This window comes from Lepidochelys olivacea, assembly GCF_965140295.1.
Source record: "Lepidochelys olivacea isolate rLepOli2 genome assembly, chromosome: 25".
In the NCBI taxonomy this organism is placed as follows: Eukaryota; Metazoa; Chordata; order Testudines; family Cheloniidae; genus Lepidochelys; species Lepidochelys olivacea.
The window spans coordinates 15,565,628-15,582,476 of NC_140435.1; the positions used below are offsets into that span (position 1 = coordinate 15,565,628).

The 16,849-nt window shown below is 38.6% G+C and overlaps 1 protein-coding gene across 3 annotated transcripts in view; it reads left to right on the top strand.

Annotated features, from left to right (window-relative positions):
- The window catches only part of PWWP3A (PWWP domain containing 3A, DNA repair factor), a 32,189-nt gene extending 16,276 nt beyond the window's left edge, over positions 1 to 15,913 (top strand). For all 3 annotated transcript variants that reach the window (XM_084614878.1, XM_084614880.1, XM_084614879.1), the window contains 7 exons: positions 723 to 802; positions 2,141 to 2,201; positions 4,677 to 4,752; positions 5,814 to 5,864; positions 7,970 to 8,397; positions 9,652 to 9,740; positions 13,014 to 15,913. In XM_084614878.1, coding sequence (XP_084471004.1) covers positions 723 to 802; positions 2,141 to 2,201; positions 4,677 to 4,752; positions 5,814 to 5,864; positions 7,970 to 8,397; positions 9,652 to 9,740; positions 13,014 to 13,101 — 873 coding nt within the window. In that variant the 3' untranslated portion in view covers positions 13,102 to 15,913. The remainder of the gene's footprint in view (positions 1 to 722; positions 803 to 2,140; positions 2,202 to 4,676; positions 4,753 to 5,813; positions 5,865 to 7,969; positions 8,398 to 9,651; positions 9,741 to 13,013) is intronic.
- The last annotated feature ends 936 nt before the right edge of the window (positions 15,914 to 16,849 follow it).

The following is a 16,849-nucleotide window of genomic DNA, read 5'->3' on the forward strand; positions in this document are numbered from 1 at the left end:
TTCAAACCTCACTGGGAACCCATCACAGTCACCTTTTAAGTAAGACACAGATGTTAAGGCTGACATGCTTGTTGAAGTGTGTAGCTGCAAGTCTGGTGTCTAAAGAGAGCACTTGCTACAGATTCCAGTGTAGAAGGTGATAATCACTCAGAGAGCTTTGTAATACATAATAAATTCTCCACTGAAACCCATTCTATTAGGTAGTAAACTCTCATGAGTTCCTCCTTATTCATTGCTTTGTATTATGTTGCTACCTGTCAGAACAGCCAGCAAAGTGATCCCTCTTGTGGCTGTGAACACGCATTACTCTGTCCTGGATAGGGAAGAATGATTAATGTACATCATAATACAGTGTTCACAGGTAGAATCCAAAGATGAATTAACTCTACATTATCAGATATTCTTGTCTTTAATCTGTAAATTTGTTTTGATCATGCTACTTCGCTTTTTTCCAGTGTGCAGCAATAAGGGAATAAATTCAAATAAAGTAAAATAAATTGCATCATCAAGCCACTAATACAGCCATGTGCACGCATGCTGTTCTTAGTGTACCAATTTTATTCGCTTTATTTGTTTGCCTGTTAGATTAAACTTGACTCTCAATGTCTGTTTTCTGTAACGGTACGTGGAGCAACATATGAAAATGCAGGTGGAAATAATGTGATTTGCTTTATAAGCAGTCAGGTTTCTAGGATGTTAACTTGTCTTTATATTTTCAACAGATAAAAAGAGTGACACGGAAATATAAAAAAGCAAATGTGCGGCTGATAGAAGCGGGCATGAATGGCAAGACGGCGAAGGGGTATAGTTTGTTGATTAGCTTCCGAACTTCACTTAACTTTTGTTAGAATTGTGGTAAGAGCCTTAACAACCAGGGTAGCCGAGGTAATGCGAACAGAATTCCTTCTGCTAGTACTGAAGCACAGCACAGCGCAGCCAGTTGTTCTGGTTTTGAGTTGGCATAAAGTAGCTCTTAGCTGTTAATGGCATGTCCACCACGGAATCCTGTTACAACCGCCAGCAACCTCGAGAGGTCTTCCTCATCCCACCCCTTAAAATGTGCATGCATTTTATCAAACTTTTGTTCAGTGTGTTGCAGATCATACATACACTCAACATGTGCGGTTTTGTAAAGGTGGAGGTGCCTGTTAAGGAAAAGTTAGCACATGTGACTCCAATTTGGTTTGGGGCCCACCATTGTCTAAAAGCAAGTACATCATGCACCAGGAGGAGTGTTTCTTTGATACTGCATTCCTGTGAAAATCCTTCTCCTTGTCTCCAGCCTGCCTTGCCTGCCTTGACTCCCGGTATCTGTTCTTTGTCTTTCTCTAACTCCCTGTCTCCTGGCCTTTGATGTGAGGCCTCCCATCCTGATAATAAAAGTTACTGATGCATCGCTTTAGGACCATGCTGTGTAATTAACATACTAGTTTAGCACGAGGAATGCACCAAGCAGGGATAGGTGGTAGATAAGAAAAGGGTTTGTTTATTGGCTAAGGTTTCCGATGCACAAGGGCAACATGCTTTGCTAAGAGGTATATAACCTATGTATAATCTGTATTCAGAGTCCCCACCTGGCTAGCAGGGGGGCACCATGCTCGAGCGTAATAAACTTGATGTTTTTTGGGAACTCTGCAGTTGTGGACTTTGTTTATGTGCCTCAGCCTAGATTCAACTGTGTGTGACCTACCAGGTGTAATTTGTAGCATTTGTGTGTGTCCTACCAGGTCTAATTCGCAGCAGTTGTGTGCGTGTCCTATCAGGTGTAATTCGTAACACTGTCCTTATGGGTTAGCTTAAGTCTGCAAAGCAACTTTAAACTTGCACTTCAGTCTTCATGTGGCCATCTTTATCTCTGTAGCCGAAGACCACTGGACATAGTTTCCCTCAAAGCTCATCAATGTCACTCCTGAATCCGTTGTTCTGTTGTCTTGTGCCTTACCCAGTTTAGTATCAAACAGTTCCTTGAATATGAACTGGTAGCTCATAAGAATTAAAATTAGTACAAATTCTATTCTTAAACTAGTTATGGAACCTAACCTGCAGAAAGATGTAGAATTCGGAGGGATGTGGGGTGAGAATCTAAGCTTGTCTGTATGCACTAACTGTGTTCCTCTTTTTTTTTTTTTTCCCCATGAAGTTTCTCTATAGGTCTCAGAAATCTAAAGCACTTTGACTGTAAAGAAAAGCAGAAGCTAATAGTAAGTACAGTAATAAGAAGCAGACTTCACGTTTTTCTTCAGTATATGATATCATTACCTTAAAACAGAATCCCTACTTATTGGCCTTAATTGGTTCTTTATTCCATAATACAATTTCATGCAAATATATCTTGCCTTTTTTTCAAATCTATTGTTCATATAACCTTTTCCAGCTGGAATGTAATCTTGAACAAAGTAATTGAATGTAGGTATTCAAGGGATGATACATCTTTCAAAATGGAGGGTGCATTGGAGGGTGGATACCTCGGACAGTCTCTAGAACTAGTTTTTGTTTGACTTACTGCTTCCAAGCTCACAGCTCTCTAAGTGCCTGTACTTGTAAGGTAATCCATAGCTAACAGCGGTCAGCAACTGGCTTCCTTTAACTGTCATCTTAGGACAAAACCACATTCAGCACGCATTACAGAAAGCTTAACAATTTCTGTAACAGTGCTGAAAACAGTGTTGTCCTTTCTACACTGGGAGTTAAACTCACTTCAGTACTGCTTAGAGATATTGTTTACAACTGGTTAGTTTCCTAGCATAGACCAGGCCTAAAGGAGTTTCTGCTTGAATCTGTCTAAATGGGTGGTAGTTTGGTAAGTCATAAATGCTCCGTTAGTAGGTACATAAATTTTTGCCCATCTAGAGCATACTTGTGAGACAGACCTGAAGTTCCAGCTTGTTACAGCAGCACAGTGCATTGTTTCTGTTCCTGAGCATTTGCATTTTCATTGAAATTAGTTTTAGGTTTTCAAAATTCAAATCAAACCTTAAAAAGACAAGTGCCAAAAGCATTGCCAAGACCAGAAAGAATCCATAGGCAAATAATCCAAAAGACTCTCCAAATTACTTTCTCAAAAAATTTGTATTTGGATTGTCTTCAGGTTTTTAGTATTTTAAAAGTACTTAATATTTTGTATTTATTCAGTGAGGACTGAGTTCTCTCATAAATGTCTAACATGTAAGATGAGCTACATTATATTCACTGGTTTCAGAGTAACAGCCGTGTTTAGTCTGTATTCGCAAAAAGAAAAGGAGTACTTGTGGCACCGTAGAGACTAACCAATTTATTTGAGCATAAGCTTTTGCTACAGCTCACTTCATCGGATGCATACCCTTTTCTTTTATTATATTCACTATAAATGTTTTTCTTAGTGTCTTCTAGCGTGTGTGTATTTGTGGATTGTGTACTAGTATACAAAGTGCATTGATTTCAGTAGGGTTTTCTATATCCTTGAAATGGGTTCATAATAGCATGTACTCTTTTTAGTCTACATTGAAAGCTTACAGATTTCTGAAATGTATTTTAACCATTTTAAAGGGATAAAATTATTGGATTATATTTACTGATAAAGCTCACAGCCATATGGATCAAATGGCTGTTACACTATGTAATAGACAAAATTAATCCCTCTGCACTGGAACTGCAAGCCATGCTCTCTCCCAGCTGATGCTGAGTCAGATGAGCTTCAAATGCCCTTTGACCTAGAATAGATATCCCAGTTCACCTGTGAGCTCTGGCAGAGGGAAACCTGCAGCTACAAGCAAGTGGGGAAGGAATGTATGTTTACAAGGCTGGAGACCAACCAATGGACCGAATTGTGGGTGTTGTATACATTCTGCGAAACAGGGAGATGTGGATGCTATTTTCTGTCAGTCAGTTAATGTAGTTGGCTGGTTTGGAGTGTATAAAGTAAACCTTGCTCTTTGTAAAAAGAAAAGGAGTACTTGTGGCACCTTAGAGACTAACCAATTTATTTGAGCATAAGCTTTCGTGGGCTACAGCTCACTTCATCAGATGCATACTTTTCCACAGTACGCATCTGATGAAGCGAGCTGTAGCTCACAAAAGCTTATGCTCAAATAAATTGGTTAGTCTCTACGGTGCCACAAGTACTCCTTTTCTTTTTGCGAATACAGACTAACACGGCTGTTACTCTGAAACTTGCTCTTTGTGAGGGGGAAGAGTGCTCAGGCTCCTACAACCATTCTGTCTGGGCTGTCAAACAGAATGCATTCTACAGCCAACTTCCCAGTGTGACTGGACTCCCAGAAGATGACTTGTTTTGAATGTTCACCAGCTTCCAACAGTAACCCTAACCCTAAATGGGGCAGGTGTTCAAATCTGAGTAATGTGTGGAACCCTACTCATTTAAAAATCTAATTACTTCTGTGTTAATTGCAGGATGGCAGAGATCAAAACTCAGCCAAAGTTAGCTTGCACTTCTGCAAGCCTTAAGAAATCTTCAGATTCCTCTATAATGCAGTCCAAAAACTTGGGAACCATTTCTCCCCTTGGAAATAGAAACAAGCAATTTCATAAGCAAGACTTATTCATTTTATGATGGCAAATGGACACACTACTCTGTTGCAGAAAAACACTGACAAAACATCCCTGCATTATTTTTTGATTGGTCGAGAGAGAGAAAATTATTCAGTTTAAATCCAACCTGTTAACTTTTTTTATTGTAGGACAAGGCCAAAGAGGACTACAGCCAGGAAATTGAGTGGTGCATTGAATTGATTGCTGACTACAGAGTTAGAGTAGGTAAGCAAATGGGTCAAGGCTGTCAACCATGTCCATTCTAGTATATATCTATCACAATATTGTCTTTCTTTAGATCCAGTGTAGCTGAGGCCTTTATACTTACAGGACATTGTGGTAGAGTAGAAGACTTGAGACCTGGGATTTATTGCAGGCTGAAGTTAACTCTTCCTTTTTGTGCCTCGGTTTTCCCATCTATGTGATAATTATACCTCATTGGATGCTGAGTCTTCATTAATCAATATTTTCAATGTGCTTTGAATCCTCAGAAGAAACGTATACACCTGGTTTTCTAGTTTATATATTATATAAAGTCTGCAAGAGAAAATGTTCAAAGACAAAAAACATATTCCTGTTCTGCTCCCGCACCGCAGTTATGAGTTAGCTGTGCAAGGGGTTCTGTGGTCGCTCTATTTTATAGCACCGTGCATTGTGGGCTTCACGGGGCCACCTGCTGTGGGCTGGATGCTATGGAAGCTGAAAAAATAATCAATATTTACACAGTCCATTAGAGACTGACAGATCTTCAGAACGCCTCTTTAAAAAGTAGGTTTTCCCATCTGATGGATGAGGAAGAAGCTGAGGCAAGTGACATGCTCATGGCCGAAAGAGTTGCCCTACAAATTGGGATTGGAACTCAGGTGTTCCTGGCTGTCGGTTCTGGCATTAGACTCTTGGGCCACACCTTCAAACAGGTCAATATTTAGGCTTTGAAATGCTCAGTTGAAAGGTGCTGAATTATGGGCAATGTGGTGTTTAGATAATGTGCTGAATACCCTTCATAGCTTGGAAATGTTCACCTGATAAATATTGGCACTTTATCTGTGCAGGACATCTTTAAGTGGCTTCTCTGTTTTAAAATTTTCACTCTGCATGCCTGTTGCACTAAGGTATTTTAATGGTTGAATCGTGTCTTGATTATAGCACCTTAAATTTAGGATATTTGCCTAAAAGCTGTAAAGTTTCTTCAGGTGCAGTCTTTGCGTAGAAAATCTCAAACTTTTTTGTTTTCAGCGATTCTAATTGGGTTGATAAAAGGTTTTTTTTTGTTTTTTTTTTTTCAGGTTGTCGTTCTTTTACAGGATCCTTCTTGGAATACTGTGCTGATGACATCAGTAAGTATTTCCATGGTGAGGCTGAGTTTTTTCCTCCTGTCCATGTTAGCCAGTGTAGATAGCTTCCTACATATTAGTCTACCAAATGCTTGCAGTTAGGATTTCCAACTCCATAACTGAGTTTTTCTGACAACATACTTCAGGGATGCCTAAAAATTTTGCTGTTAACTTGCCTTTTAATTTTGGCAATGAAAATATCTTAGTTTTTATAGCACATGTTTTTCCGTGCTCATGCAAACGAATAACAGTTGTTTCATATTGTCAGATCAGAAATACCTAGTTGCCTTCATCTCCTCCCATCAGTGCAGCCCCCAGAGAAAGAGATGGAGCAGGGTGAAATCCATACTACTGTTTTTTTTTGTTGTTTTTTTTTCCTCAAGACACTTGCTAAGACCTGGGGAGCTTTTCCTTATTTGACACAGTGTGAATGGTTGGCAAGGTACCAGCACCATGTGTTTATAGATAGTGCTTGTGTCTTCACAGTGAGCTGGAAGGGAGAACAGGTATAAAAAATGGGTGAGCTGAGGGTTGGTCCCATTCTGCTGCCAAAATAAGGAAGTGAGGATCTGGCTTAAGCAGGGCCCAGCACTCCAACTATTCAGGATATAGAGAAAGCATCAAGACTTCAAAGCATTGAGTTGGGATGTTAGAAAGTGGGATCAAGAGAAGCATTTGGGGGGAGGGGAGGCATTCGATGTCAATTTGGGCAGGAAACAGTTTTCCTGTCCCTTAAGAATTTTTAAGATTTTGAAAACTTTCCCATCTTGAATTGGGACAAAATATAAATCTTAAATGTTTTGGAAAACTGAAAATTGGGGGTGGGGGGGTAAAATCAGAAGGGAAATCAAAACATTTTGATTTTGACCTTTATTTTTCCTATAAATTAACTTAAATTTCAAAACAAAAAATCGTTTTGACCGCAAAACAATCTGTTTTTTGAAACTTGTCAAAACTGATCTTTTCCTGCAAACAGTCCCAAACGCGGACTATAGCATGATATGGAAAAGAACAATGAGGGGTGTAAGCGTCGTGTTATTTGATATACAGATTAAGGTGGAGGTGCTGCCTGACTCATGCCAAAGATGGCTGTTGGCCTCTTTTAGGAGAGGTTTCTGTTCCTAGGCCTGCCTACAGTTCTGGGTGATAAGTTCTCTTCTCGCTTCCTGGACACTCTTCATTTCTGCCGCTGGCATGGCACCAATCGTTCTTTCCTCCTCAGCTGCTGCGGCTGTCCTGACGACTGTGCTGCTTTCCAGCAAAATGCCACGTCTTCTGTGCACTGGCTTATTTTCCTGGGCATGGCTCGTTTTAGACCAGATGTAATGACTGGCATAATTTAGCCTGTTTTTAATAGACTGTAAAATTACATATAGCTAACAACCTGGCTGCATTTTTCTTCCACCTCTATCCCCTGGTAATCCTGTCCTCACTTGAACAGACTCCGTCCTAAACATGCCGTATTACAAGGTATTTGGTGAGTTGGTCAAATCTACTACTGTAGTGACCAGGATGGAGATAAAATGTAAGTTAATTCCTTCAGGGTTCTTGCAGTGCCTCTGATCAGCTGTCTGTCTTTTGGACAGAAAGCATTTTGAGGCAAAGACTCCTTATCTGTATCTCACTGAGTGTGTTCAGTACTATACACCAGCAAATGATAATGAATTTAATACACAAGCTACTTCATAGTTAGAGAAGACCTCTGTTGTCACTCCTCAAGGAATAAACTGATGGGTATAAGCGCTAGGCAGGAATTTTTCCTGTTTGATTTTTTTTTTTTTTTTTACTTCACTCGGCCCAATCTCACTGTCATCCAGAATTGCACAAATAGTAGTGTGCATTATGGGGTGCCTTCATTCTTTGTCAATCAGACATTGGCTGCCGATGAAGACCTGATGCCACATTAGAGCAACCAGTGGCCCACTTCAGCATGGGAACTCCTATGTTCTGAGAACAAATACATTTCAAAACCACTTCTATCCAAATTTCAATTCTTTAGTTTCTTTTCTGGCATAGTAAAGGTTTCTCTTTCTGAATCAAAAACATTTTATTTTTCTTATCTGCAATGTATTTGGATGCACTTACTTTAAGGCTGGCCTTTCTTTCAGGCTATCCAGTTAGAAAAGAAGTTAATCACGGTAAAATACAAATGACCTTCCCAATCGTAGCAGAGGAAGACCTTGAAGACTCTTTGTCAGAAACTACACCTATCAAACCCTCCAAGAAAGTTCTTCCTGATAGAATGAGGGCCGCCAGAGACAAAGCCAATTTAAAGATAGTTGACTTCATAGTGAAGACAAAGGGGGCAGAGGAGCATCTTTTGGCTATTTTGAAAAGCAAAAAGCAGTCCAGGTGGCTGAGAGAATTTCTGAATTCAAGTCAGTATATGACCTGTGAGACCTACCTTGAGGATGAAGAGCAGTTGGACCTCGTGGTGAATTATTTGCAAGAAGTCTGTCATGAAATAGATACCAGGAAGCTGGATGTAAAAAATGGTGATAGAATAAAATTTATTTTGGATGTCCTTTTGCCTGAAGTAAGTGAACATCTTTACTGTTTGACCTTGGTTCAGAGACTTGCTGAATGTTCTCCAGTTATTGAGTGACATTTGAGCAAGACAAGTTAAAATTCATGGGCCCAGTTTTTAATCTTGGGTTCTTCAGATTAAGTGCCTAACTCTGGATTTAGGCAACTAAGATTAAAAGGTTTCAGAGTAGCAGCTGTGTTAGTCTGTATTCGCAAAAAGAAAAGGAGTACTTGTGGCACCTTAGAAACTAACCAATTTATTTGAGCATAAGCTTTCATCACTGAATGCATCCGATGAAGTGAGCTGTCGCCCATGAAAGCTTATGCTCAAATAAATTGGTTAGTCTCTAAGGTGCCACAAGTACTCCTTTTCTTTTTAAGATTAAAAGCTGGACCCTTTATTATTATTTATTATATTTATGTATTTATTGTTAAACCATGTGTATGTGGCTCAGCCTTGGGAAGTCAAAAGTGTCCATTTGGTTCAGCACAGCAATCTGAAAGCAAACATGTATATGTTTTTAAATACTCTTTGAAAATAAAGTTCCAAATTAGCATTATGCACCTCCTGCTGGTGTTATCTTGTTGAAAAGTGAGTATGCACACCAGCATAACGGCAGCTCTGTCTCAATTTATAAACAGTTGTCCAGCTTGACTTATTCTTATGTAAGCACCAGTTTAAATATCAAACAGTAATGGTTTGTCAAAAATTGCCTTAATGTAGAATAAGAGCACTATACAATATCTCTCTAGGCTCATGTATTTCTGGTGTCACAATGTTACTTTTAGGGAAGATGGCTGCTTCTCACAGTATGCTAATTATAATTTGCCTTTCTGAAATGCTTTTATTATTCCAATCTGTGCATTTTTAGAAAATTACACAAACAACTTTTCCTAAACTCTAAATACTTCTGTCATGTAGCTTATAAAAAGAAATGAAAAATCCTTGTAAGGATCTTTTCCAACTTCTATAGAAACTAAAATTTCTTTTAAAACAAAATTTAAACTTCCAGCTCTTGTGGCTGCAAAAAGATCCTTCCAAGTGGGTTACAGGAAAAATTGTTCCTGAATTTCATATCTTTAAATACACACACTCTTTTTTTTTCTCTAAAAGCACGATGAGCGAACTTTACAAAATTAGGTAAAACCTTTTTCCAGAATTTTGTTCATCTGCTGAGACCATTTCAATTGCTGTTTTCAGATTATTGTGCATATAATTTAAACTTTAATTTTTCACTAGTATCAATAAACTCTGTGCTTACAGGCAATCATTTATGCAATTTCTGCTGTGGATGATATAGACTACAAGAAAGCAGAGGAAAAGTACATAAAGGGACCATCTGTCAGCAAAAGGTATGGTAGTTATTGTAATCACCAGAATTTTACTTGTCAGACTTTTTGCCCAGAAATTAGCCTGATTCTCACCCATCTTTGCATACAAAAATCAGCATAGAGCCCCAACTTCCAGTTCATAAGGAAATAAGACTCATTAGGTTTTACCTCGTTTTCTCAATCAGTAAAATCGTCACAAAAGTGGGCTTTTCCAGCCGTCCCTCAGCTTTTACAACGATATTACTGTATATTCATATTTAAAGCAAGAGTTGACTATTCCAACATGGAAACTTGTCAGAAATTGTAACTCCTTAAAAAACTTAGCATTTGGCTTTTCATCTTACTTTAAAAAAAAAAAAAGGCTAGAATCTCTGCTCCAGTTCAGTCCCCTTTGTGCTGCATGAGTGGCACTCAGAGGGTGTAATGTGGCTGCAGCTGCCCAGTTGTGAATTCTGTTGGTAGAGGGGAATTCTTAACTCGCATAATGCTGGTGGAGTGTGCCTTTGCCAGCCTCCTCCTGGCATAAGGGGGCATATCAGGGGAGGAAGTGAGTTTGGGGTGGCATGGAGAGGGGATAGAATGGAGTCTCCCCAGGCCAATTCTCTCCTGGTATGTGGGACTTTAGGGACCATATCCCTCTATCTGAAGTTAGAGCAGCCCATAGGCTGCTCTAATTTCAGTTGAGTTTATGACCGCTTAAGTAATAGGTAGCCATAACAGGCTCTATGGTGCATGCTTACACTCAGTACATGAGAAGTATATTGTTGCAGGAGAGAATCTGGCCTAAGCTTTTAAAAGAAGATAGGAATTTGAAACATACATGCTGTGAAGTCTAAATGCTGGCAAGTATATTACTCTTGTAATGGGTCACACACAAAGGAAGAAATCAGACTACTAAAATCCTAATCTGAGGGTTACCTTGGGGCTGATATGGAAGCCATTGTAAAATATTGAGCAACAGTAACTAAACTCAATTAAATTGGTGCGTAGAAGATTACTGCATAATACTAGGTTTCAGAGTAACAGCCATGTTAGTCTGTATTCGCAAAAAGAAAAGGAGTACTTGTGGCACCTTAGAGACTAACCAATTTATTTGAGCATAAGCTTTCGTGAGCTACAGCTCACTTCATCGGATGCATACTGTGGAAACTGCAGAAGGCATTATATACACAGAGACCATGAAACAAAACCTCCTCCCACCCCACTCTTCTGCTGGTAATAGCTTATCTAAAGTGATCACTCTCCTTACAATGTGTATGATAATCAAGTTGGGCCATTTCCAGCACAGATCCAGGTTTTCTCACTCCCCACCCCCATACACACACAAACTCACTCTCCTGCTGGTAATAGCTCACCCAAACTGACCACTCTCCTTACAATGTGTATGATAATCAAGGTGGGCCATTTCCAGCATAAATCCAAGTTTAACCAGAACGTCTGGGGGCGGGATAGGAAAAAACAAGGGGAAATAGGCTACCTTGCATAATGACTTAGCCACTCCCAGTCTCTATTTAAGCCTAAATTAATAGTATCCAATTTGCAAATGAATTCCAATTCAGCAGTTTCTCGCTGGAGTCTGGATTTGAAGTTTTTTTGTTTTAAGATAGCGACCTTCATGCCTGTAATTGCGTGACCAGAGAGATTGAAGTGTTCTCCGACTGGTTTATGAATGTTATAATTCTTGACATCTGATTTGTGTCCATTTATTCTTTTACGTAGAGACTGTCCAGTTTGACCAATGTCCATGGCAGAGGGGCATTGCTGGCACATGATGGCATATATCACATTGGTGGATGTGCAGGTGAACGAGCCTCTGATAGTGTGGCTGATGTTATTAGGCCCTGTGATGGTGTCCCCTGAATAGATATGTGGGCACAGTTGGCAACGGGCTTTGTTGCAAGGATAGGTTCCTGGGTTAGTGGTTCTGTTGTGTGGTATGTGGTTGTTGGTGAGTATTATAACATTATAAAATTCATAAACCAGTCGGAGAATACTTCAATCTCTCTGGTCACGCAATTACAGACATGAAGGTCGCTATCTTAAAACAAAAAAACTTCAAATCCAGACTCCAGTGAGAAACTGCTGAATTCATTTGCAAATTGGATACTATTAATTTAGGCTTAAATAGAGACTGGGAGTGGCTAAGTCATTATGCAAGGTAGCCTATTTCCCCTTGTTTTTTCCTACTCCCCCCCCCCCCCCCCGACGTTCTGGTTAAACTTGGATTTATGCTGGAAATGGCCCACCTTGATTATCATGCACATTGTAGGGAGAGTGGTCACTTTGGATGGTCTATTACCAGCAGGAGCGTGGGGTGGGAGGAGGTATTGTTTCATGGTCTCTGTGTATATAATGCCTTCTGCAGTTTCCACAGTATGCATCTGATGAAGTGAGCTGTAGCTCACGAAAGCTTATGCTCAAATAAATTGGTTAGTCTCTCAGGTGCCACAAGTACTCCTTTTCTTTTTGCATAATACTAGTCATTGTTTATATAGCACAGTTGTGACATATACAAAGGAATAATTTGAGGATGAAGAGGAAATGGAGACTCCGTTAGTTTCTCTTAGTGCATGTACAGTAGGACCTCAGAAGTATGAGCTGACCAGTCAACCACACACCTCATTTGGAACCGGAAGTACGCAATCAGGCAGCAGCAGAGATGGGGAGGGGGTGTGGAAAGCAGATACTGTTAAATGTAAACTACTAGAAAAATAAAGGGGAAAATTAAAAAAAAAAATTGACAAGGTAAGGAAACTGTTTCTGTGCTTGTTTCATTTAAATTAAGGTGGTTAAAAGCAGCATTGTTCTTCTGCACAGTAAAGTTTCAAAGCTGTATTAAGTCAATGTTCATTTGTAAACATTTTGAAAGAGCAACCATAACATTTTGTTCAGAGCTATGAACGTTTCAGAGTTACGAACAATCTCCATTCCCGCGGTGTTTGTAACTCTGAGGTTCTACTGTATTCAGTTTTTGATTTTAAAAACTAGTTTAGATGTTTTTGTTATGGTGAAAATGCAAACTTCTAGACAAAATGAAGACCCAAGATTGTGGGTGTTCAAAAATAAATAACAGATTCATATTCCAAAATGCTTACATTTTTAAAATGTATTTTGCCCACTTAGCTTTACAATTATAACTTCTTTCATTATCCAACTGCTGAAATGATTAAATGTTGGAAATATTCCTACTGACAATAGTGTGTGTTGGGGTTTTTTTGTTTTTGTTTTACAGAAGAAAGTAAGTTTATTTTTTAAATGTAGGAGTTCAGTGCAATGTTTGGATTTTTCTTTCAGGGAAAGAGAAATATTTGACAAAGAAATTCTAGAAAAAAAGAAACTGGAGCTGCTGAAGACTGACCTAGCCCCTGAAGACAGCGTATAGAAACAGCAGTAGGGAGCTTTAAAGTCTGCACTGGCACTGAATGTATATCATGGAGAAGAAAGCAATTTTTTTGTATAAAATTAAATATTTTTACTTTTTTATCAACATGTAAATATTCTTTAGTGAATATGCTGAGTCTTCAGAGTGCTGTGTTCTTTCAGATGCAGTTGTACTTCTATGTCTTATTGTAAGTTTGTTCTTTATTCTATGGAACTGCTCGTTGCTTTCCTCTGAGTGATCTAATGCTGAACTCCCTGTAAAATTAATTTTACAAAGATGCAATATACATTTTTATGGACGTATTGCTTGACGTCACCCTACCTTACTTGAAATGTACATTTAGTAACAATCTAAGAGGATAAATGGCAAATGCTTTGTGAGGCTTTTGACCTAATCATGTAGTTTGTATTTAATTTTGGGTGGATTAGCCTTTCGGAATATCTTGGAAACAAAGGTCTGCCATCAGAGGAACCTGTGATGATAGAAATGTAGAGTTACAGGATTTTATATAGCCAAGTGTTCTTTGGTAGCTTCATTACTGCTAAATATACTGGGTTTCCTGTTCTAAAATTATCAGAGGTGGATTGTCCTTGCTCTACTTTAATTTATATACCTATGGGGAAATAAAAATACCACCCATGAATGGAACCCAAGACACAAAAGCTCTCTTTCTGTTAAGAGGGCAACTTTGAACTTTAGTGTAAGAGAAGGCATTCCAACACACTAGAATTATTTTATAATATGACCAGCTTCACCTCATTTAGAAAGATGAAGCAATAAATTCAATGAGTGTCATGTTTAGCATATTGTAGGTTAATGAAACCACAGTTTCTAGGGGCACATTTGGTATTTTTATGTCTAACCTATTCAAAAATAAAATCTGCATGCTTCTGGGCCTGTGCCAGCATTAGAAGCAGCTCACATCATGGTATCATAAATTCATTTAGTGTGTTGCAAACAGATTACTGTTGGCTGGCCTACAGTGAAGCTGGCTGACATCAGGATTCATTGACAAAATACTTCTTAATTTGGGAAGAGCCAATCAAAAAGGTTAGCTATTTATATTCTATTTGTAGTGTGAATCTCTGATCAGGGTGTGGTATATAGTCTGAACTGAGGTGTAGTTTGATTTATATGGAATTAAATGCTGTAGCTTAATTTTTTTTCAAATCTAATTCCTTGTGAGAAAATGGAATGTAAAATGGCATATTGATATTGTGCGTGTATATATATTGTACTCATCTGAATAGTTCTTCGAATGACACTAAGTGTTCTGTATCTTGACAATCCATCCTCCTTTATATGGTTTAGTGACCTTGTATTAAGAACATGAATGTAACAAATGGATGTAAGGATATTGTACTAAAATGTTCTTTCATATTGCTTTTCACAAAAACTTTTTGAAAAAGGGATAATGCAATTTATATACACTTTTGGTCAAGGTATAAAACCTTTAATTATAAGCCAGTTATATAAATGTACCTTCAACTCTGCAAAGATCTTGAAAGCTGCTTTGGCAGACATTAATTATAGATGGAGATTTCTGAGGCTAGGTGCTATCTCTTTAAAATGTGCAAGCTTCATGTTCAGAAGAGAGATTTAAAAAACAAACAAAAAAACTACTGCAGCCACTGTTCCCAGAGATAATGGGCCACACCAGATGTAGCTCTCTTAAAGTCAGGGGGAAGGGGGGAGGGAGGGAATGGTTTAAATCACAATGTGGTACCCATTTCCCCTCCTGAAATAAACCATAACCACACATGCACTTTTCATCAATGTTGCCATAATGTTTATGGGACTTCCAAACAATGCCACAGTAGCTGAAATTCTAATATCTCATGTTCTTGAATTACAGTCTGAGGAGAAGGAAGCTCAAAAATTCTGATGCTTTATTTATGTATCACACTCTTTTCCATGTTCATTTTTTCCCCTTTCCTCTTCTAATCGCATCCTAACATAAGACTTTTATTAAATACAAACTAGTAGTAATATTTAATCTAATTGCACTTTGTTAACCAAGAATGGATTGTCCTAAAGTAGTACATCATGTTGAAGTTTCTTACATTTTTAATATGTGCCTATCACAACTTAGCCTTGAAAATATTAAAAACAAAATTTAAACATTATCGTCAAGAAACCAAAGGCTGGATAGCTTTTTTTTTTTTTAAACTGTTATTTTTATGGGTATGTTGAGGCCAAATTCTGCACTCAAATCCACATTTGGCTGTCATTGACTTCAGTGGGTGCTGCACATATGTATCCAAAGGCTTAACTGGATCTGTAAACTAAATTGAGATGATAAATACTTTCCACTCATTGTAGAAAGTGCACAGACCATTTCTGTAAAGTACAGATAAATCTGTAGACCATCTTTGTGAATTCCCATGATAAGATATTGTATTTAATGTAACAGTACATTCAGATTGATATTGCCTAATGCAATAATATTTACTTTCCATTATGTGCAGTATTTACCTTTTCATGGTAGTGTGACTTCAGTTTCTTAAATACCAACTAAAACTGGTACCTAACGAGGCATGAACTCTCCAAGGTTTATTATTTCTGCTTCATTTAAATTTAGCTGCTTCAGATACAGCAGATGTAACCCATTGCTCTCCATTACAAAACGCAGCTGGAAGTTTTTTGTATTGTCTGAAAGTTTGTTTGGTTGTTTTCTTCCAACTATGGGTATGTCAAATACCATTAAATGACATTTGATACAGTATGTATGTTGAAATATTTTGTTTATCTTGTAAGATAACATCTGGGTGAATATAAGAAAGCCGTGACCTGTATTGTAATTTTTAATAAAGCAGAGTAACCAAAAAGAATTTCAGTCAGTAGCTTGTTCTTCATAGGGGAGTACACAATGATGAGCTGCCAGAAGCTGAAGAACCAGTTCCTTCAATCGCTCCGGGTCTTCGGTGGCACTGAAGAGCCTGCCACCAAAGGCCCAGAGCGAGTGAAGGACCCACCACCGAAGGCCCAGAGTGCCGCTGGGTGAGTAAAAATTCTCAGGGGAGCTTCCCCGGCTGACAGCTCAGGCAGGACGGAAAGGATGGTCCCTCATGTGGCCCAGGGGCCACAGTTTGCCCACCCCTTTAACAACCGGTTCACGTGAACCGGTGCAAACTGGCTCCAGCTCACCGCTGGGTGTACAGTACAGTTTAAAAATAGCACTTCCAATATTCTGTGAGTGAAGTGATTTTTTTAAAAATGTTTAACTTGTATCTGCCTGTGTTTGTTTATTTCTCACCCATGGAGGGTTTTGGGTAAGCATCCAAAAGTATTTGTGATGCGTTTGTCTAAATTGAACCTTATGAGATCTCCTGACAGTATTATTTTTAATAACATTTTGATAACTTTAGTGTATATGTTGAAGGCAATTTACCCTTTAGAACTGTAATAAGAACAGGCCTTCAAATAACTCAGATGCGGGTTTTGTCCCAACACAGTTTAATCGTTTTTGAAACCCTGCTTATGGAATCTTGTTCAGTACTTTAGGGCTAAGCTACATGGAGACACTTACTGGCATAATTGTAACTTCTAATGTGAATGCTCTTCTGAACGAGTCCCTCTTTGGGATTTAGCTTGTCACTTCCAAAGCAACATAAATTAAACCAGAAAAAGAGACACTTATTCTGGAACTGTGTCTAGGTGGGGAGTTATAATCAGGGTAGCTAGGTTGATAAATATCCCTATGTAAACAAGTCCTCACCCTAAATACTTTTCCCCTTCCTTAAACTAG